The sequence below is a fragment of the Scyliorhinus canicula genome, chromosome 18, assembly GCF_902713615.1.
Source record: "Scyliorhinus canicula chromosome 18, sScyCan1.1, whole genome shotgun sequence".
Taxonomy (NCBI): domain Eukaryota; kingdom Metazoa; phylum Chordata; class Chondrichthyes; order Carcharhiniformes; family Scyliorhinidae; genus Scyliorhinus; species Scyliorhinus canicula.
The window spans coordinates 73717140-73738666 of NC_052163.1; the positions used below are offsets into that span (position 1 = coordinate 73717140).

A 21527-nucleotide genomic window follows, 5' to 3' on the forward strand; every position below is an offset into this window, starting at 1 on the left:
TCCCTGGGTGGTCTGTTTGTAATGCCTCTGCATCTGGGTTTTCTACTGGCTGTTCAACCACAGTGAGCATCACTACTATCTGTGATCCTGTTTTATCATTCCCTAGGATGAAGTGAATCCCTGCAATGGGCAATGTTTCTACCATTCCTACAGCCTCTTCTCCTGTCTTCAAGCTATGTTTATTTTACCAATGGATTTTTTCGTGTTTTGCCATGAATGTTGCAGATCAGAAACTCTTGCTTCAATATTCCTTTTGGACAACAAATACCAAAACATTAGGGGGTTGATTCGCACCTCTCAAGATTATAATATTCTTTTCCCATTCTAGTCTGTCCATATGGATATACGTGACTGTTGCACAGACCATAAGACATAGGAGCAGAATTAGGCCACTTGGCCCATCGAGTCTGCTCCGCTATTCAATCATGGCTGATATTTTCTCATCCCCATTCTCCTGCCTTCTACCCATAACCCCTGAACCCCATCAGCCATCTGCTGGTCACTCTGCCCATGTAGCATTTGGGCGCACATTCATTCATTGTTTGCTATTTCCCTCTGTGTCTTTCCCTTTGTTGGGGGCAGGTTTAGCGTAGTTGGCTGAACAGCTAGTTTGCGATGCAGAAAAGGCCAACAGCGCGGGTTCAATTCCCCTTCTGGCTGAGGTTATTCTTGAAGGCCCTACCTACTCAGCTTTTCCCTTCACCTGAGGTATGATCCTCAAATCACCACCAGTCAACTTTCCTCAAAGGGGAAATCAACCTATGGACATCTGAGAATGGCTACTTTACTTACTTTTTACTTGTACCCCTCTGTGTATATCCTACCATCTTCTCCTCCAGCCTCTGATTTCATATTTCCCGTTTTAAGATTTATAACCCCATCTGGCTTTCTGTGTAATCCCCAGCATACCTACTTGGAGTGACCCAGTTTATTACAATGAAAGCATCTTAACTTTCCTAATTTATCATCCTCTGAGCAATATCATCTTTATTTCGTGGTGAAGCCTCCTTGAAATTTTCACCACCCCTCTTGTGTGACTGCCCTTTCTCGCACATTCCCATTTTCTTTTTTTCTCAAATTTAAGTATGCCGAAAGAAAGGCTTTGACCTCTGAACTAACTCATAATTGTCGGCAAACACTGCTGCGTGTCTTGCAATTTTAACTCTTTATATCTCTAAATGAGCCCTTAACATTTTCAGTAACAAGACTTTAAAATCTTCCAACAAAATCACTTCTTGATGTCTTCTGTTTTTAATGCTCTTACCCACCTATCAAAATTACTTTGTTTAACCATTTCAAATACAAGTCTGCCCAGGCTCAAGTTCATATTGAACTTTTGTCTGTAAGTCTGGGTTCTAACTCAAGAACTCCATATAGCTCTCTTCACAGTCTTGTATTCCTCATACCTTTCCTCTGACAAAGACACATAGACTTCACTAGCCCTACCAATGAGTTTACTTTGTAAAAGCAGCGTCCAAATATTGTGTGACCATTACATCTGTTTAGCTATTAAAGATGCTTAAAGAAAGGTTTTGGCATCTCTTTCATCAAATTTTGGAAGTGCCTGTACAAATCTCAACATCTCCACACTAGGTTCATGTCTAAAACTACTTTCTTCATCATCCAGCTCTGTCCCGGCTGTAATTCATTGCATTTTAATTTAATGTTTTCTCTCTTTATCCTTTACTCTTTCTGCCGTTGTTAACTTCTGCATTTCCACTTTCCTTTGGAAAGCTCTCTTTCTCTCTTGCAATTCTAATTTCTCTTTAGCTAATTCAATTTCTCCACTTTTTGAAATACTGAGTCTGTCTGACGCTGCTTGTATATTTAAATGGGTTCTAGACTTTCAATTACTTCAGTTGACTTGGCCCCTGTAGATAAACCTAGTTCCAATTTATCTGCTAATTCCATCAATTTCTCTTTGGGAACACTTTTCAAAATTGCTACGGTTTTATTGTCTACTTTCAAATAAGCTTGGGCAAGAACCATCTTTATAGTCTCCTTATTTAAAATAACACATGGTTCATGTCTTCCTCACTCTCTCAACTTTAAAAAGGGCACATCCCCTTCACCCAAAAGGAACTATGCTTTTTAAAATCCCCCAATTTTGTTAACCTCACTGATGTTACCTGTGAAAGTGTCTCAAAACCCGAAGGATAACTTGAAACACAAGTTCTTAGTGGTGTATTTTTTACTGGTGCATTTTTGTTTGGAATAATGGAACGAACAATGTACAATCTAGTGAGGAGCCAGTCCACTTGTGTAAACAATTGGTAAAGAATATTTATTAAAGAAAATAAAACATCACAAAAGACTAACTAATTATTAATATCTGAACAAAATATACTCCTGTTCCTTGACCTCACTGAGGCACTCCTTTTGCCAAGCTACATCCAGTGTTAGTAGCTCTAGGTCAAATCCAATTAATAGTTACCTCTCAATACCACTTTGGTGGCGAAGTCATAGAGTTTTACAGCACAGAAAGAGACCCATCGTGTCCACTCTGACTATCAAGCACCTAACTATTCTAATCCCATTTTCTAACACTTGGTCAGTAACCTTGTATGCTATGGCATTTGAAGTGCTCATCTTAAGACTTCTTAAATGTTGTGAGGGTGCCTGCCTCCTCAACCCTTTCAGGCAGTGAGTTCCAGATACCAATCACCCTCTGGGTGAAAAGGTTTTTCTTCACATATTGTTTAAACCTCCCGTCCTTAACCGTCAATCTATGCCCCTGGTTATTGAGCACTCCGTTAAAGAGGAAATCCAAGCTCATAATTTTGTACACTTTGCTCCAGGGAAAACTACCCCAGCCAATCCAGTCTCTCTTGGTAGCTGAAACGATCCAGCCCAGGCAACATCCTGGAGAATCTCCTCTACACCCTCTCCAGTGCACTCGCTTCCTTTCTATAGTGTGGTGACCAGAACTGTACACAGTTCTCCAGCTGGGGCCTAACCAGCATTTAATACAGTTTCAGCACAACTTCCCTGCTCTTATATTTAATGCCTCGATCAATAAACGCAAGAATCCCATCAGTTTTCTGAACCATCTCATCTGCCTCTCCTGCTGTCTTCCGAGATCTGCGAACCTGCGCACCAAGGTCCCTTTGATAATCTTCCTGGGGTCTAACCATTCATTGTATATTCCCTGTTAGTCCTCCCAAAATACATTACTTCACACTTTTCATGGCTAAATTGCATTTGCCAACCCATGGTTAGATGGATTGTTCATCTAATCAGCCGGTCTATATCGTCCTGTAATCCAAGGCCTGTCTCCTCACTATTTACCGCACCAATTTTGTGTGATCTGCAAACTTTTTATCATACCTCTTACATTTACATCCAGACCATTAGTAAGTAACAAGACACCCACCCACTGCTCCCTGCGGAACATGCCTGGACACAGACTTCCAGTCATAAAAACAACCTTTAACTACCACCCTCTGTTGCCTACCACTCAGCCACTTTTGGATCCAGTTTGCCAAATTGCCCTGGATCCAGTGGTCTCTTACCATCATCAGCCTTCAATGTGGGACCTTGCCAAAAGCCTTACTAAAGTCCATCTAAACTACATCAACCGCACTACTTTAATCTACACATCTCATCACGTCTTCAGTAACTTCAATCAAATTGGTAAGACACAATCTCCTTTTGACACGATCATGCTGACTATCCTTGCCTCTCCGAGTGGAGATCAATTCTGTCTCAGAATTTTTTTCCAGTAGTTTCCCTATCACTGATGTTATACTCACTGGCCTATGGATTCCCGGTTCGTCCCTACTTCCCTTCTTGAATAGTGGCACTACATTAGCTGTCCTCCGGTTCTTTGGCACCTCTCCTTTGGACAGAAAATTTGAACATTTTTGTCAGATCTGTTGCAGTCTCCTCCCTTGTCTCCCACAGCAATCCGGGATACATATCCTCTGTCCCTGGGGATTTATCCACTTTAAGACCCGTTAAAACTGTTAATACCTCCTCCCTCACTGAAATGAAAATCGCTTATTGTCACGAGTAGGCTTCAAATGAAGTTACTGTGAAAAGCCCCTAGTCGCCACATTCCGGCGCCTGTTCGGGGAGCCTGTTACGGGAATCGAACCGTGCTGCTGGCCTGCCTTGGTCTGCTTTCAAAGCCAGCGATTTAGCCCTGTGCCAAACACTAGGGGCTGATTTAGCACACTGGGCTAAATCGCTGGCTTTTAAAGCAGGCCAGCAGCACGGTTCAATTCCCGTACCAGCCTCCCCGAACAGGCGCCGGAATGTGGCGACTAGGGACTTTTCACAGTAACTTCATTTGAAGCCTACTTGTGACAATAAGCGATTTTACATTTAATTTCCCTCAATGTTAACTTGTTCAAGTAAATCACAACGCACCTCCCTGATTTCATACCTACACCATCCTTTTCCTTAGTCAGCGCAGATGCAAAGTACTCATTTGAACCTGACCTATAGGACGGCACAACGGTGCAGTGGTTAGCACTGCTGCCTCACGGCACCGAGGACCCGGGTTCGATCCTAGCCCCAGGTCACTGTCCATGTGGAGTTGGCACATTCTCCACTCGTCTGTGTGGGCACCACCCAGAACCCAAAGATGTGTAGGGTACGTGAATTGGCCATGCTAAAATTGCCCATTAATTGGAAAAAAATTGGGTACTCTAAATTGATAAACAAATAAATAAAACCTCACATATACCTTCGATTCCATACACACAAATTGCCATGTTGGTCCTTAATGAGCCCTACTCTTACCTGTGCTAACCCCCTGCCCTTAATATACTTGTAAAATACCTGTTAGAAAAAATTATAACAGAACAGCCTGGGAACATGTCTCTTCCTAGTTCAGTGAAGGCAAAAAACTGAAAATATGCCATGGCTCTAAATGTGAGATGGAACAGACCGCTGTGACTCAAATCATAGATGGAACTGGTCTGTCTAACTGTTGGATGGTGAACTAGCCTCCTTCCCTAACCAGGATGGTAATGATTCTGTTGTTCAGTCTCTTAATGTTCCCCTCAGTGAATTCTGCAGTCTGCCTCTCAAATTTGCTGCAAATTTATCATTTATATAGCCCCACTGATGTCTGGTAAATGATGTTTCTGATACAGCCACTCACACCTCAATGTCTCTTGCCTCCTAATCTTGTCACTGGGCAAATCATATCTCCGTATTCTTCCAGATGCCTGCTAGTCTTGTTACTTAGGCAGCAGGGTAGCATGGTGGTTAGCATAAATGCTTCACAGCTCCAGGGTCCCAGGTTCGATTCCCGGCTGGGTCACTGTCTGTGTGGAGTCTGCACGTCCTCCCCCTGTGTGCGTGGGTTTCCTCCGGGTGCTCCGGTTTCCTCCCACAGTCCAAAGATGTGCGGGTTAGGTGAATTGGCCATGCTAAATTGCCCGTAGTGTCCTAATAAAAGTAGGGTTAAGGGGGAGGTTGTTGGGTTACGGGTATAGGGTGGATACGTGGGTTTGAGTAGGGTGATCATGGCTCGGCACAACATTGAGGGCCGAAGGGCCTGTTCTGTGCTGTACTGTTCTATGTTCTATTGTTTGTTATTTTAATTTCATCTCGAGAACAAAGAAAATTACAGCACAGGAATAGGCCCTTCGGCCCTCCCAGCCTGCGCCGATCCAGATCCTTTATCTAAACCTGTCTCCAATTTTCCAAGGTCTACTTCCCTCTGTTCCCGCCCGTTCATATACCTGTCTAGATGCCTCTTAAATGATGCTATCGTGCCCGCCTCTACCACCTCCGCTGGCAAAGCGTTCCAGGCACCCACCACCCTCTGCGTAAAAAACTTTCCACGCACATCTCCCTTAAACATTCCCCCTCTCACCTTGAAATCATGACCCAAATTTGCAAGTTCACTGTTGATCTCGTTAACTTCCTGCATTCCTGACTATGTGCAAATGCATACAGTAGCTAGGATGCTGGGTAAACAACTCTTAGCTTGTGAAAATGAATTCAGTAAGTTCTCTAATTTGTGGTCTGGCTTTAGAAAAGGACTCAAAAGCTGTTGGATTGTTGTAAAAACTCTAGTCGGCCATTGTCTTACGGGAAGATAATCTGTCGCCCCTACTCATAATGGGTCTACGGTCCGCACCATAAGGTTGATTTGTAATGCCTTCTGCACCTAGGGATTGGCAGTAAATGCCATTGACCACATCCCAAGAACAAATGATGAGAGGTCAGTGAGAAACATAAAGAAGGGATAGGATGGATTTGTGGGGAAAAAGTTAGAAATAGCAGAGACAACAGGGGGATCAGGGGTTATGGGGATGAAAAGCATGATTGAATGGCAGAGCAGACTTGATGGGCCGAATGACCTAATTCTGCTCCTATGTTTTATGGTCTTATGGGACACGCTATGAAGTGAAAGTTTCAGTACCAAGGATTGCGAACAAGGGTAGGAAAATTAGGAAGCAATAATTGTTATTCTGTGAATTGGTGTCCTTTCCTTCTCCCCCCCCCCCCCCCCCCCCCCCATTACACACACACTTTCCTGACTCATTAAGCATAACTAATTAAGCTTAAAACGTTAAGAGGACCACAATAAGAAAGCAGAAAAGTACCACAAAATAATGTTTCAAATGAGACTTTTGGAAGTGATGTAATTTACATGAAATCCAAAAAGTGATTGGAGGCACTCTGTTTCTGTGCTGTTGAAATATGTCATACCTAAGAAGCTGCCTAGGGATAGGGGCATTGGTGGGCACACTAGATAGTGCATAACATTTAGAAATTCATTCCAACTTTTGTGTAATTGTTCCAAAGACCTTGGAGGATGTAACACTCCTTTTCAAAAGGGGAATGATAAATCAGGTCAGCATGGATCGTTAAAACAACCAGAAAGAAAAAAATCGTCCTACAGTAAGTGAGAGGTTAAAATTGCTAAATGTAAACAAAGTAATGTCCGGATTTCCAATTGAACTTTCCAAAGCGTTGGATAAAGTGGCACATAAGCATGTAATAAAGATTAAATCCCATATAATTAAAAGTAAAGTACTGACATGGGTAGCGGAATGGTTTAAGGATACAAAGCAGAGTAGAAATGCATAACCTTTTATAGCACAGAAACTGATCTATGTTGATGTTTATCCTTTCGCTTTACTTGTCTCACCCTCTCGGTATTTCAATATACTCCTTTCTTCTATGTGTATTTATCTAATTTCCTTCTGCTAGTGGCCTCTCCTCCCGACTACTGATGGTAGCCATTTTCACATTTTAATCACTCTGGGTAAAGAGGTTTCTTTGAATTCTTTGTTGGATGTATTATTGGTAAATTTATTCTGGCTTTTAGTTCTTGTCTCTCCCAGCAACTGGAAACATACCCACACAATTACCCTATTAAATCCCCAGAATATTAAGAGGCCAGCAGTTGCCCCTTGGCCATCTCTCCTCTTGAGATAGTCACCATTAGAAAATGAAACTTTCCCACCTTGATGAGGAATAGCTAATGGGTCCAATCATCTATTTTAGGGTATCTCCCTCCATTTATCCACATCATAAAATCAACCCCACAGAAGTAGGCTATTTGGCACATTGTGCCTGTTGTAAAGATTGCTATGGGTCTCAGCATTTCAAAAAGCTTACAAAAGGACTGGGTCATGCAGTCTCAGAAGTGTCAACAGTTACCTGCTGTGTCAGTTATGCTGTAAGTGATGCTGTAATTGATATTTATGATAAGATGCCGTTTCTCTCTCTCACTGCAGCTCCATAATAATCCACTAGATGGCAATACACAACAAGAACATATGTTGCTGTTAGCAATCTTTACACCCACCTCCTGTTAGGATTCAAACTCCCTTCCTACCTAAAACTTGCAGTCTATGTTAATACCTAGCCTAGCTCATGCTATTATTATGGTCCCAGACCAGTACCAATACGTGTTAGGATACTGGACCGAAACCCCAATATTTCAGTTTATTTGTAAGACTGCAGAAATAATGATTCGCTCCAGGAGTGATTGCACAAAGAGGCAGGGCTTTGGTATTTTTAAAACAAAACTTTACTGTGAATACAATATTAAACTTTTAAACTTCACATCCGAAAAGAACGGCTTACAATTAATCCTTAAACACTACTCAATTCCCATTAAACAACAAGGGAAGATACATACAGCTCTCTTATCTATCTTAAAATCAGAGTGGCATGGAGTACTGCTCGCCTTATAAACCAAATTTGGCTCCTGTTAGAATACCTTCAGACTCTGGCTGAAGTCAGCTTCTTCCCTGAGAATTGTGAACTCGGTGTCAGACCAAGCTTCATCTCTCTAAAGCGGACCTTCTGCATCGCTTGGCTCCACCCAGCAATCACATCATCTCCCTAAGCTGAGAACAAATGACTTCTGCAGGCAGAGGGCACGATCGAATGGCCCGAAAAGCAGCTCGCTGTGGCATAGCATAGCCAATAGAAGCTGGGAGACCCCGCTCCCAAAATCTACCTGGCACGCAGCGCCTCGCAAGATCTTATAAACTTGGAGTACCCAATTCTTTTTTTCCAATTAAGGGGCAATTTAGCGTGGCCAATTCACCTACCCTGCACATCTTTGGGTTGTGGGGGTGAGACCCACACAGACATGGGGAGAATGTGCTAACTCCATACAGACAGTGACCCAGAGCCGGGATTGAACCCATGTCCTCGGGCTGTGAGGCAGCAGTGCTCACCACTGCCCCGCCTAGCACGATCTAATGCGATCTCACGAGAAGCTGCGATGTGAATTGATCCCATTGTGGACAGGATAACCTTTAGGCAAATCTGCATATTAGAGCGAGACAGTTAGTCTCACTGCAGCACGGTAGCATTGTGGTTAACACAATTGCTTCACAGCTCCAGAGTCCCAGGTACGATACCCGGCTTGGGTCACTGTCTGTGCGGAGTCTGCCCATTCTCCCCGTGTGTGCGTGGGTTTCCTCCGGGTGCTCCAGTTTCCTCCCACAGTCCAAAGATGTGTGGGTTGGGTGGATTGGCCATGTAAATTCCCATAGTGTCCAAAATTGGCCTTCGTATTGGGTGGGGTTATGGGGATAGGGTGAAGGTGTGGACCTTGGGTAGGGTGCTCTTTCCAAGAGCTGGTGCAGACTCGATGGGCCGAATGGCCCCCTGCACTGTAAATTCTATGAAATTCTATCTATGTAATATGCAGTTATCCGAGGTGTTGGGATCTATCCCCTTTGCTTCGGAGACCTTGGGTGAGTGCTGTCCTGTACTCGTCCCCACAACCTGTGACCAGTCGGAACAGCACTCTTGGGGGTCTCCCAGAGGATCAAAGGCCCCCAGATGAATGCCCTTTAGACAGGGTGGTATTGTGGCACAGCTGGTGCCATCAGGGCACCCTGGCATTGCCAGCCTGGCACCCTGGCAGTGCCATCTGGATGCCAGCCTGGCACTGCTAAGGTGCCCAGGTGGCACTGCCAGCTGACAGGGGTACTGCCAGGTTGGTATTATCTGCACGCTAGCGATCGGGCCGGGGTGCCCTGTGCAGGGGTTGGGTGGACGGGGTCAGGGATTGGGATGACAGTTGCCTAATCTATGAATCTCTTTTAATTCAGACAACGTTAAAAAAAAATTTAGTGTACCAATTCTTTTTTTTCTAAATAAATGTGGCCAATCCATCTACCCGGCACATCTTTCTGGGTTGTGGGCTAAGACCAGTATACATGGGGAGAATGTGCAAACTCCACCAGGGGCTGGATCAAACCTGTGAGACAACAGTGCTAGCCACTGTACCACCGCGCTGCCCAACTTACTTGAGCTGAAGATATCCGCTTCATCCACGACCTACTCTTGTTCTTTATTATCTGCACTGTAAATTCTATGTAAATCTATGTATCTATGTAATTAACCATCTGATCAAACATGGGTTTCTGACAACTGAACCTCAGTCTCCCTATTGTTACTCTTCAAGTTCTCTTCCTCCTGTCTCAATCTGTGGCTTTGTGACCTGGCTACCACACAATCAGGAAACACTCCTGGATATACTTCTTGCAACTTCTCAGTTGTTTGACTTTCCACTGGCTTTTCAACCACAGAAGGCTGCACTCTCACTGTGATCCAAATATATCACTACCTAGCATAAATTGTACCCCATAACAGGGTAATTGTGGACTCAGTGTCAGACAGATCAGACTTCACCTCTTCTCTCTCAAAAGCTTTCTCCAAAACTGACCCTCTGCATCCCTTGGCACCACCCAGCAATGGCATCATCTCCCCAAGCTGAAAGAAAATTAACTCTCCAGACTGAAAGTGCATTAACTGCCCTGGGACTTTCCCCAGTCAAACCACAGTACATTCGCCCAGTCTGAAAAACCATTCCTTTGGTCAATTTCACCTTCTGGCTCCTAGAATCTCCCAGGCCTTTACAAAACATGACCACTGCAGTCAAACACATTGGAACTCCAGATTTAAAACCCTTAAATTGCCCCAGTATTTGGAAGCCAATATTCCTAAAATCTTCTTTGTCAAAAGTGCATCCCTGGACACCCCAACACTTCCCCCATATCAGCAAAGATTAGTGTGGCACATTACAACACTCCTCTGCTGTTAGGATAATCAAACACCATAGTCACGTGGGGTCTCGCCCAGTGGATGGTTCCTCCATCCTACCCAGTAACATATTCCTCCCAATGCTGCACTCCCCAAACATCCTACTGATAGTGCTTGTTGCAACCCCACATGCATCGCTTTTATTAATGAAAGAATTTTCAGATTGTCAGTTATGCGAGGGAGGTGTTATAATGAGGAACATGGGGAAAACTAGTAATATGTTCATTAGTGCTAAGAAGATTAAGAGGACCTTGTACTTATTCAGTTTTGGATCAATTTGAGAGAGGAAATAGATAAAAAGAGCAATTCCATTGCTTATTGAATCTGAAAGAAGGAGACGTGAGAGTGGAACTCGCACTAAAAGATTGAATGGGTCAAGGAATTCACACTAAAAGATTATTAGAAACCTGAATGCATAATAACCATAAGGTGTGTTTGAAGCTGAATTAATTTCCAGCATTTCATAGGAAATGAATTAGACTTGCAAGATTTTGAAGAATACAGGGAATTGGTTTGAGAGCAGATAAATCCAGCATCCTGCAAACACCTCAGGCACAATGGGATGAATGACTTGTGCGGAGTTGTGTGTTCAATAAAGATGTTACCAATTTCTGTCCCTTCAGTTCTCTCAAGGCTTGCCCTTGGACTGTGAGCATGTGCTATCTTCACACTCTTGCTACTTGCTTATTTCAAACGTCCTTAGAGCTGAGTTTATGTTTTGTCTTTATAACTTTATAAATAACCTGCTGTAATCCTTGGTTTTCACAGTCAAGGGAGCTACATGCAAGGGGGTTACCAACAAAGTTCCATGACATTCGATAATCGCACGAACCAAATGATGTCAGGACTAAACATGTCAGGAGGAAGTGCTTCAGGAGGTTACCAGCGCCCTTACTAAAATGTTTCAATACTTTCAAATGAAGGAAATGTTTTTGGTATTTGTTTCAAGATTCTGGAGTCAATTTTTGTTTATTGTCTTGAAGTATTTAAAATGTATGTTTTAAAGTGACTACTTCTCACTTTGTAATTCATAACTTGTTTTGTTAAATGTGTGCGTCTTGACAAAGAATCGATAAATCAATTTTTGTCTTTTTCTATTACAAGCTGTTTGAAGTCATGTAGTGTGTTGATTACTGATATTGATTAAATTCTCCAGTGGCTGTCTGACATACCAGACAAGACCATAAATCTCTCAAAATCTATTATCATCTGGGAATCCTATGTACAATGTTTAATTGTCCACGAGAAAAGTACTTAGAACGTACAGTGCAGAAGGCGGCCACTCGGCCAATCGAGTCTGCACCGATCCACTTAAGCGCTCAATTCCACCCTAACCCAATAACCCCTCCTAACCGTTTTGGACATTAAGGGCAATTTAGCATGGCCAATCCACCTAACCTGCACGTCGTTGGACTGTGGATGGAAACTGGAGCACCCGGAGGAAACCCACGCAGACGTGGGGAGAACATGCAGACTCCGCACAGAGACCCAAGCCGGGAATTGAACCTGGGACCCTGGAGCTGTGAAGCAACAGTGCCATCCACTTGTGCTGCCCCTTGTACCAGCAATCAAATTGGCATTTTGATTGGTTTTCAAAAATGTTTCCACTTAAGGAACAATTTATTGTGGCCAATCCATCTACCCTGCACATCTTTGGGTTGTGGAGGCGAGACCCACACAGACACAGGGAGAATGTGCAAACTCCACACAGACAGTGACCCGGTGCCGGGATCGAACCTGGGTCCTCAGCACCGTGAGGCAGCTGTGCTAACCACTGCGCCAACCTGCCCTCCTGCAGTTTGATGGTTGAAGGGAAGAATCAAATCTTAATTGAAAATATAGGTAAGTAAAGAATATAAAAGTTGCTTCAGCTTCTTGTTCCAATATACATTCAGCATTTTGGAATGAAAATTGACTGGCTTGAATTGCAGTTATTTTGGCTGAAAACCCAAACCTTTTCCACACACTGTCCTTTTCTTCAATCTGTCTGCAATTTGGGCGAAGGACAGAATATTAACCCAGTTTCACCTTATTTTCTTAATTGTCAGTCTAGAAGTGTTGCCTGTTGTAGCTCGCAGCTCATCTATGTTCTAAAAGACCTTTCACAAATTAAATTTGAGGTCCAAGTTATTTTTTTCCAGAAGAGAGAGAGAAGCCCAAGGTTTAAGTAAACCGTTTTGGGTGCAGAGAGTACAATTAATAACAAGGTCACAAAGTGGTGCATATACCTCACTAGTGGCCTCTTATTTTATGTTTAGCAGATGCAAAGGCCTTGTTGTTTTTAATGTACATGCATGCTTGATAATGCTACATTTTCCTGTAACTTTTTTAAAAAATACTGAAGTTATATATTAGTATAATGGTAAAAATTGCAAACAGAAAAACCAGAGGCAATATAAATACTTATCTGGTGTACCATTTTCCTCTTGTTAATACCCCCTGGAATTTAGTTTGCATTTTGGACAGCTAGGAGGAGTGACGGCAAGGTCATCCGTCAGCAAACAATTTGTTTTCAACTGTTGGTTACATGTACAATGACCTGGAAATTTTGTTTCTCACAAACATTAATTAAAATAGATTCACCCACTCTTCACTTAGAATACGAGAATTCTCTTCACCTAATCATAGAATCTATCCTACAGTGAAGAGAGAGATCGTTTGGCCCATTGTGTTTGTTCCGGGTTCTTTAAGAGTTTTCCCATTAGCCCCTATTTCCCTATAGCTCTGTATTTCTTTTCTTTTTCAACTATCTACCCAATTCTCCTCTGAAATTTAATATTCAGTTTGTTACCACTACAGTTCCCAGCAGCACAACTAGGCCATCGTAACTCACTAAAAACAAATCCTCATCTCCTTCTACTGTTTGGCATTTGGTTACCAACCCTTATTTATGTTATCAAGTCCCTTAATCATTTTGAGTACCTATTAGATTTTCTGTTGGCCTTCTCTGCTTGAAGGAGAACATCCCTAGTTTCTCCACTCTCCCCACCTAAGTGAAGTTCCCTGGTACTGTTCTGATAAATCTATTCTCTATCCTTTCCAAAGCCTTGACATTCTTCCTGAAGTAGGTCCCAGAATTCAGTGCAGTGCTCCAGTTGAGGTTGAACTAGTGGTTTATGAAGATTTAACATAATTTGGTTTTTTTTACCCTGCTTACTCTTTAGATCCTGTATTTTTAAAATATCCTTAACAACTTGTCCTGCCCGCCACAAAACTTGTGTCTGTGAATCCCACCTCCTAGGTCTTTCTGACCTACACTACTTCAAATTGTACAGTTTAGTTAGGTGCTTTTCAAACTTTTTTGCCCGTAACCCATTTTTACCAACCTGCCATCCTTCGAGACCCACGCTGGCTGACTCACGAATCACACCGCCCGAACTTCGTGACCACCGTTTTCATTTACCTTTAACGTGACAGGTGAGCCCGCTTGGTCCTCATGATCTCACTTGCTTTGTCATTCAACGTTACATTCCTGATGAGGACTTCAGCTGATAGCTTACGGTCTCACTGCATCTGTTAAAAAAAAATCAAGAGATTTGTCCTTGAACTCGCCATGTTTTATCTTCAAATGTCTTTGAAGTTATGAAGGTTTTAATCTTTCATTTACCAGAACTTCCCTGCATATAATAATACTGTGAAAAGCCATAACACACACAAACTTTACAGTTTGTGATTTGCAGTGGCACAATTAATAAACCCATCCTCAAGAAATCATCTTTATGCTGCTTTGATCCTGATTTCAGCTTTTTCTTCATGGGTTGTTGACCAGAGGGTCTGGAGCTCACACCAGCGCTGCTGGCAGCTGCAAAATGGAGGAATCTCGTGCCCAGAGCATGTGACGTCAGTGTACGGGGTGTGTGATCTGCTCCCTGCTGCCGCTTCTGGAGAGAAGACTCCAAAAAGAATCTGCTCCTGGGTCAGCAGCTGACCTCAGGAGGAGGCGGTCTACCCGCTGGGCTCTGGACCTGCACACTGCTGAGGGGGCACATGTGCGGGACGGCCGGCATTTTGAAAGCCGGTCGCGATCCGGAACGCCACGACCGATGACCCTGCCGCCCTACCGACACCTTCCTCCGACAAACCTGTGGGTCGTGACTTTGAAAATGACTGGTTTAGTTAATATTGCTTTTTCTCATCCTTCCTAGCCAAATGCATCATTTTGCAACTCTCTTGTTATACTGTATGCAGGCCTGGCTTTCCTGGGTGTAGAGAGATTTTTAAGTAGGAGTTTGGTCCCTTATTTGAATATGCAAAGAGTCTAATAGGCACAGGCCCTGTGTCAGTATAGTGGACAGCGCACCATGTGAAGTATGCATTATAGAGTGTATCTGTCACACTTCAGGCTTTGGAGGCACTGCAATCAAATTGTCCTCTAAAAAAAATTTAGAGTACCCGATTCATTTTTTCTAATTAAGGGGCAATTTGGCGTGTCCAATCCATCTACCCTACACATCTTTGGGTTGTGGGGGGTGAAACCTACGCAACCACGGGGATTTGTCCTCTTAATCATCTGAAGGAGCTGAATACTCACCAATAATACTTTGAATAAAAATAAACTCTCGTTCCCGACAGTGAATATAAGCATTGGATCCAACATCATTGTGTCAGAAGAAATTGCTATAATAGGGCCAGAACCGGAGCCAACGTAATGACCAGGAATGGTCAATTCTTCAGTACTTAGAACTGTAACCTTCAACCCTTTCCCGAACCAGACTTGCAATCCCTTTTTGGGGAGGGGGTTAAAGCATTTACAGAATTTACACAGATTTATTGCTGAGTGGGGTGTCTCTAGTATTTTACAGTCTGTAAGTTCTATAAATAAAATGACTTTAGTCTGAACCCTGGTTTAAGTGGGTGTGATTCAGCAGTCGAGAGCTGTGTAATTCATCATTTAATCAGCTTCACTCAAAAGGGCTACAGGGTGGATCTACTAGTAAACAGTGAAGTGTGCTTCTAACCATGGAACTAAGGCACGCTGATTGACTTGAGGGAGCCTTATGCCTGACCTGGGAGTGGTTGATGGGACAGTGCAAAGGAATTGTTGTTTACATTCCTTGTTATCTCTGACATTAAGTAATGATGTTGACTACGAGAAAAATGCCAAACTTTTATTTCCCAGAATTAGTGAGGGTAAGTTCCAGTTACCCTACCCCAAGTTACTGTAAACAGACCCTTGGATAATGTTAAACTTACTTTGTACTCTCTCATGATGTCAGTTTGTGTTTAACAGCATTATGTACCAATTGGCCCAACTGATTATGCTCGATACAATAGGATTGTGGGTCTTGGTGGTTCAGTATCCTGTATCAGATTGTTAACTGAGACCACCCGGTACAAAAAGCAAGCATAGATACCCCTGTTTACAATTTGTACATGATCTGGTTGAACTCCAGGTACCCAATCAGTAATCAGCAATGTTTGGTACTGAAGAGCATTAGCCGAGTACTCCTTGTGGCTTTTGCAGTTGACAAATGTTTACTTTGTCCTTCATTGTGCACATATTCTCAAGTGGTAGATATTGCTGTAGATCTGTAGCACTTCAAAGGGAATAGCTAATGCACCAAGAAACTAAAATGCCCATCAGTTTTGCAGCCTGGTGAATAATGTGTAGGTGTTGCCACATTGCCCTACTCCTACACCCTCCCAAAACCTTGCATTTGACAGAACAAAGCATTCTCTGACAAGAAATCTGGTATCACATCTTGGTGTAACTTCCTACTGGATCTCAGCTACCTTATTCATTAGCATTTATCTAGCATTTTGTTGCTAGAGATTAGAGTAGGAAGTGAAGCCAGTCGGAAGATATGAAAGCTTCATTTTTCTGAAGGAATTTGTCAGTAAAATAAGATTGCGAGCTGCAGTTTAGCTTCAGGACCTGGTGCAGCTCAGATAGGTAAAAAAAGATACATACATAGATACATAGAAGATAGCAGAAGGAGGTCTTTTTGCCCTTCGACCCTGCTCCGCCATTGATCACGATCGTAGCTGAAATTCCAACTCAATAGCTTCTCCCCAGAACCTTTGATCCCATTGGCCCCAAATGCTATTTCAAGCCACCTCTGGAATATATTCAATGTTTTAAATTCAACTACTTCCTGTGGTAATGAATTCCACAGGTTCACCACTCTTTTAGTGAAAAAATGTCTCCTCATCTCTGTCCGAAATGGTTTACCATGAATCCTTAGACTGTGACCCCTGGTTCTGGACACATCCACCATCGGGAACTTCTTCCCTGCATCTAACCTATGTAGTCCTAGTTAGAATGTTATATGTCTCTATGAGGTCCCCCCTCATTCTTCTGAATTCCAGCGAGAACAATCCTAACCTAGTCAACCTGTCCTCATATGACAGTCATGCCAGCCATCCCTGGAATCAGCCTGGTAAATCTTTGCTGCACTTTCTCTTGAGAGCAAGAACGTCTTTCCTCAGAACTGCACCCAATATTCTAGATGTGGCCTCACCAAGGCCCTGTATAATTGCAACAACACATCCCTGCTGTACTCGAAACCTCTCGCAATGAAGGCCAACATACCATTAGCCTTTACTGCCTGCTGCACCTGCATGCTTACCTTCAGCAACTGGTGTACAGGGACACCCAGGTCCCGCTGCACACTCCCCTCTCCCAATTTACAACCATTCAGGTAGTAATCTGCCTTCCTGTTTTTGCTTCCAAATTGAATAAGCTCACACTTATCCACATTATACTGCATCTGCCATTGATTTCCCCACTTGCCAAACCTGTCCAGATCATGCTGTAGGATCTCAGCATGAGATCACCGTCCCACCCAACTTGGTATCATCTGCAAACTTTGAGATGTTACATTTTGTTCCCCTTCCCTGCCGCCTTCTATGTTTAGAGCAGTTCAGTGCTGCCAGTATAAATTAATCTACATCTCAATCAAAATTGCATCGTAATTACAATTCATGAAACAGCCTCAGCTTGCAGCACAGAACAAAGCCATTCAATCCATCGTGTCTGTGCAAGTTTTTTGTTAGAGCACCTCAAACAAAAAAAAATCTTAGCTCCTGCTCTCGGTAGAAGAGGATTCAATGATCACTATCTGGACAACTGCCTGTGACAAAACATTCCATATTTCAACCCCCCTCTGTGGAAAGAACATTTCGGGAGAGTTTGGACTAGGAAGGAGGTTGGCAGCTGCTCTGATATTTTCAGTTTAGTAGATTAAAATTAATGGAAGGAAATAAAATGATTGTCAATTGAAACAAAAGTGCAAATTCTGCAAATTGGAAGTAAAAACCAAAGGAGATTGTTTAGCAATTTAGTACAGTGAAGGTTCACTAGAGTGGTTCCTGGGATGAGGCCTATGATGAGAGGCTGAGGTTTAGGAGAATGAGAGGTGATCTCATTGAAACATTCAATATTCTGAAGGGGTTTGACAATTTTGATAGATGGTTTCTGCTGGTTGGAGAATCTAGAATGGTTAGGATTATACTTTCAAGGATAATCTCAGGATAAGAGGGCCCATCATTTAGCTGAGATTAGGAGAAAGTATTTGACAGTAAGGGTTGTGAATCTTTGGAATTCTCTACCCTGCGGGTTGTGGATGGTTTACCACTTAATACATTTCAAGCTGGGATAGACAGATTTTTGGTGTCCCAGAATCGAGGGATTATGGAGAGCGGGCAGGCAAGTGGAGTTGAAACAAAGATCAGTAATGGTCGTATTGAATGATGGAGCAAACTTTATACATGATATACTCCTGTTTCTGGTGTTTTTATATACATGATTCAGGATGTCCCAAAGTAGTTCACAGCCCAATAAATATGAGGAATTGCATCATACGACTTGTGTATAGCAAGGTCCCACAAGTGGCGTTGAGACACATTTGCAGATACCTGCTTAGGTTTCATAATGGTGTTTGAAGGTTAAATTTTATTGACACAGAGCATCCTTGCCCCCCCCCCCTTCCATTATGACATGGTCTAACATCAAATACAAAACAAACACCACCTCCAGTATCAGAATTTTTAAAAACGTTTTTATTGATTTTCATTTGTATTTATAACGAAGGGAAAAGATAGAACACAGGAAACAAGGCGTATTAACAGTTGAGTTACAGCAACCATATCATAAACTATATACATACATAAAAACATACAGAGAAAATAGAAGCAGCAGAAAGCCATTCGGCCCTTCGACCCTGACCCACCATTCATTAATGTCATGGCTGATCGTCAAGTTCAATACCCTGAAACTGCCTTTCCCCAAATCCCTCGATCTCTTTCGTCCAAGAGCTGTATCTAATTCCTTCTTGAAATTACACAATGTTTTGGCCTCAACTACTTTCTGTGGTAGTGAATTCCACAGGTTCATCAATCTCTGGGTGAAGAAATTTCTCCTCACCTCACTCCTAAAAGGTTCACTTCTTATCTTCAAACTATGGCCCCTAGTTCTTGGCTCCCCCACTATCGGGAACATTCTTTCTGAATCTACCCTGTCTAATCCTGTCAGAATTTTATAAATTTCTATGCGAGCCCCTCTCACTCTTAACACCAATGAACATACTCCTAACCAATTTAAGGCGTGATTCTCAGGTCTCATTGCACTCTCCCTCTTGCTCGGGCGTAATAAAGCCGGTTATTACCGGGAGAGACCAGGCCAGGTGCCAAAACAGTTTGTGATGCAATCGGCCCGCTCCCGTAGGCAAAACTGGGATCCTGCTGTAGCGTGGTGAGAAACCAATTATCACCACTTAAGCCCTGTTTACATAAAATTAACGGGAGCAATCACATATCCAATGGCCTCCCGTGATTCAATGGCCTCCCCAGCAAGTGGTCACACTGGCACCGATTCGCAATCCTTTTGAAAAACGTGAACCTGGCAGAAGGGCTTCTGCGGGGAGTCAATTGAGGAGAAGTCATCTTTGCTCACAGGCAAAGAGCTCGGGTTTGCTGGGCTTGCCCCTGGCGGGTGCCCTCTGGGGACACAGTGCATGCACAGCCGTGCCGCCCTATCCCCTCTGCTGACTTCAAGATGCGTCCTCATCAGAGGGGTGGAACTCGGGGGAGCTGGTGGCCACCATCCCCACTCCATGGGACAGGTCAGGGTTGGCACCCAGCGCTGTCTACTGCCCGGTGCCCACAGGGCTCCGGGGCCCACCTCGGGACAGAGGGACAACAAGTTCGAGAGCCGATTTCCCCTACATCATCTGGGCCTGGCAGTCCTCCTGGCTCCCCGATGTTTGCACCATCTTGTAGACGCTCTCGGCAATCCTCCTCAGTGACTGGGACATGCTCTGCAGCGCCTTGGCCATTCCCATCTGAATCTACCCTGTCAAATCCTGTTAGAATTTTATAAGTTTCTATGAGATACCCTCTCTCTTCTAAACTCCAAAAAATATAATCCTAACCGATTTAGTCTCTCTTCATATGACAGTCCCGCCATCCCAGGAATCAGCGTGGTAAACCTTCGCTGCACTCCCTCCATAACAAGAACAACCTTCCTCAGATAGGGACACCAAAACTGCACACAATACTCCAGATGTGGCCCCACCAATGCTCTATACAATTGCAGTAAAACATCCCTATTCCTGAACTCCAATCCTCTCGCTATGGAGGCCAACATACCATTTGCCTTCCTTACTGCCTGCTGTACCTGTGTGCTTACATTCAGTGATTGATGCACGAGGACACCAAGGTCCACCCCATTGTTCCAGGACTAGCCCATTGTATTAAAACAGACTATGGGTGTGATCGAGGCAAAAGAAGCGTAATACATGAGTCAACATGGCAGGATAAATAGATTTTTCTCATCCCTCAGTCCCCTTTAACCACTCTGTTTGTTTCCCTGTATTCTGGGTGTTGCTTCCTCTCCTTTGCCCCTATAGTGATATATATCATGGTTGTTTGTAATTTACTGACTGACCACTATGAATCTCATTAGTATATAAGTGAAGGTGACCTCAGACTGCCTGGAGAGCTGGAAGAGGGGCAGTACGGTAGCACATGGCTAGCACAGTTGCTTCACAGCTCCAGGGTCCCAGGTTCGATTCCCAGCTTGGGTCACTGTCTGTGTGGAGTCTGCACATTCTCCCCATGTCTGTGTGGGTTTTCTCTGGGTGCTCTGGTTTCCTCCCACAGTCCAAAGATGTGGTTAGGTGGATTCATTATGCTAAATTGCCCTTAGTGTCCACAAAGGTTGGATGGGGTTACCGGGATAGGGTGGAGGTGTAGGCTTGGGTAGGGTGCTCTTTCCAAGGGCTGGTACAGACTCAATGGGCTGAATGGCCTCCTTCTACACTGTAAATTCTATGATTGCGCTTGATCTTACTGTTTTTCATCTGTTTTGTATATAGTTTCCCCACAGTTAATGTTAATAAATTGTTTATAGCTTTAGCTACAAGTGTTCTTGTAATATAAATCAGGCCATCTGACAAGAACATCACACCACCCTACTCCCGTTTTGTTCCCCCCTCCTCTTTTCCCCCTGTCTAGTTCGCTCCCGCCACCCCACAAGTTGTTGGTGACAAACAGGTCCTCAAAGAGGTTGGTGAATTGCCTCCACATATTCTGATCCCGTGATGGAAAATTGTATTTTCTCCAATTTCCAGAATTCCACTAAGTCGGACAGCAGTCGGCATCCTTGGGTGACGCTGGTGATCTCCAGCCAAGCAGGAGTCTCCAGCAGGTGATCAGGGAGGCAAGGGCTGGGGCATCTGCTCCTCTCTCCATAAAGACTACTTGCTGTTCCGACATCCTGAAGACCACTACTAGTGGGCATGGCTGCACCCTCACAACCCTGGACAAGACTTTGAAAAAGGCGGTCAAGTACACAACATGTTTGGGGAAGGACCAGAACATCTGGGTGTGGTTGGCTGGGCCTCCATGGCATCATTCACATCTGTCCTCCACCTCCGGGAAGAACCCGCTCATGTGTGTCGTGGTCAAATGTGCTTTGTGCACCATCTTTAGCTGCGTTAGGCACAGCCCTGCACATGAGGAGTTGAAAGTTTGCCCTATGCAGTGCT

General features: G+C 43.6%; 1 protein-coding gene across 3 annotated transcripts in view; it reads left to right on the forward strand.

The window, feature by feature from the left end:
• LOC119953359 (scaffold attachment factor B1-like) overlaps positions 1-11737 on the forward strand; it is a 141898-nt gene extending 130161 nt beyond the window's left edge. For all 3 annotated transcript variants that reach the window (XM_038777544.1, XM_038777546.1, XM_038777545.1), the window contains one exon: positions 11308-11737. In XM_038777544.1, coding sequence (XP_038633472.1) covers positions 11308-11437 — 130 coding nt within the window. In that variant the 3' untranslated portion in view covers positions 11438-11737. The remainder of the gene's footprint in view (positions 1-11307) is intronic.
• The last annotated feature ends 9790 nt before the right edge of the window (positions 11738-21527 follow it).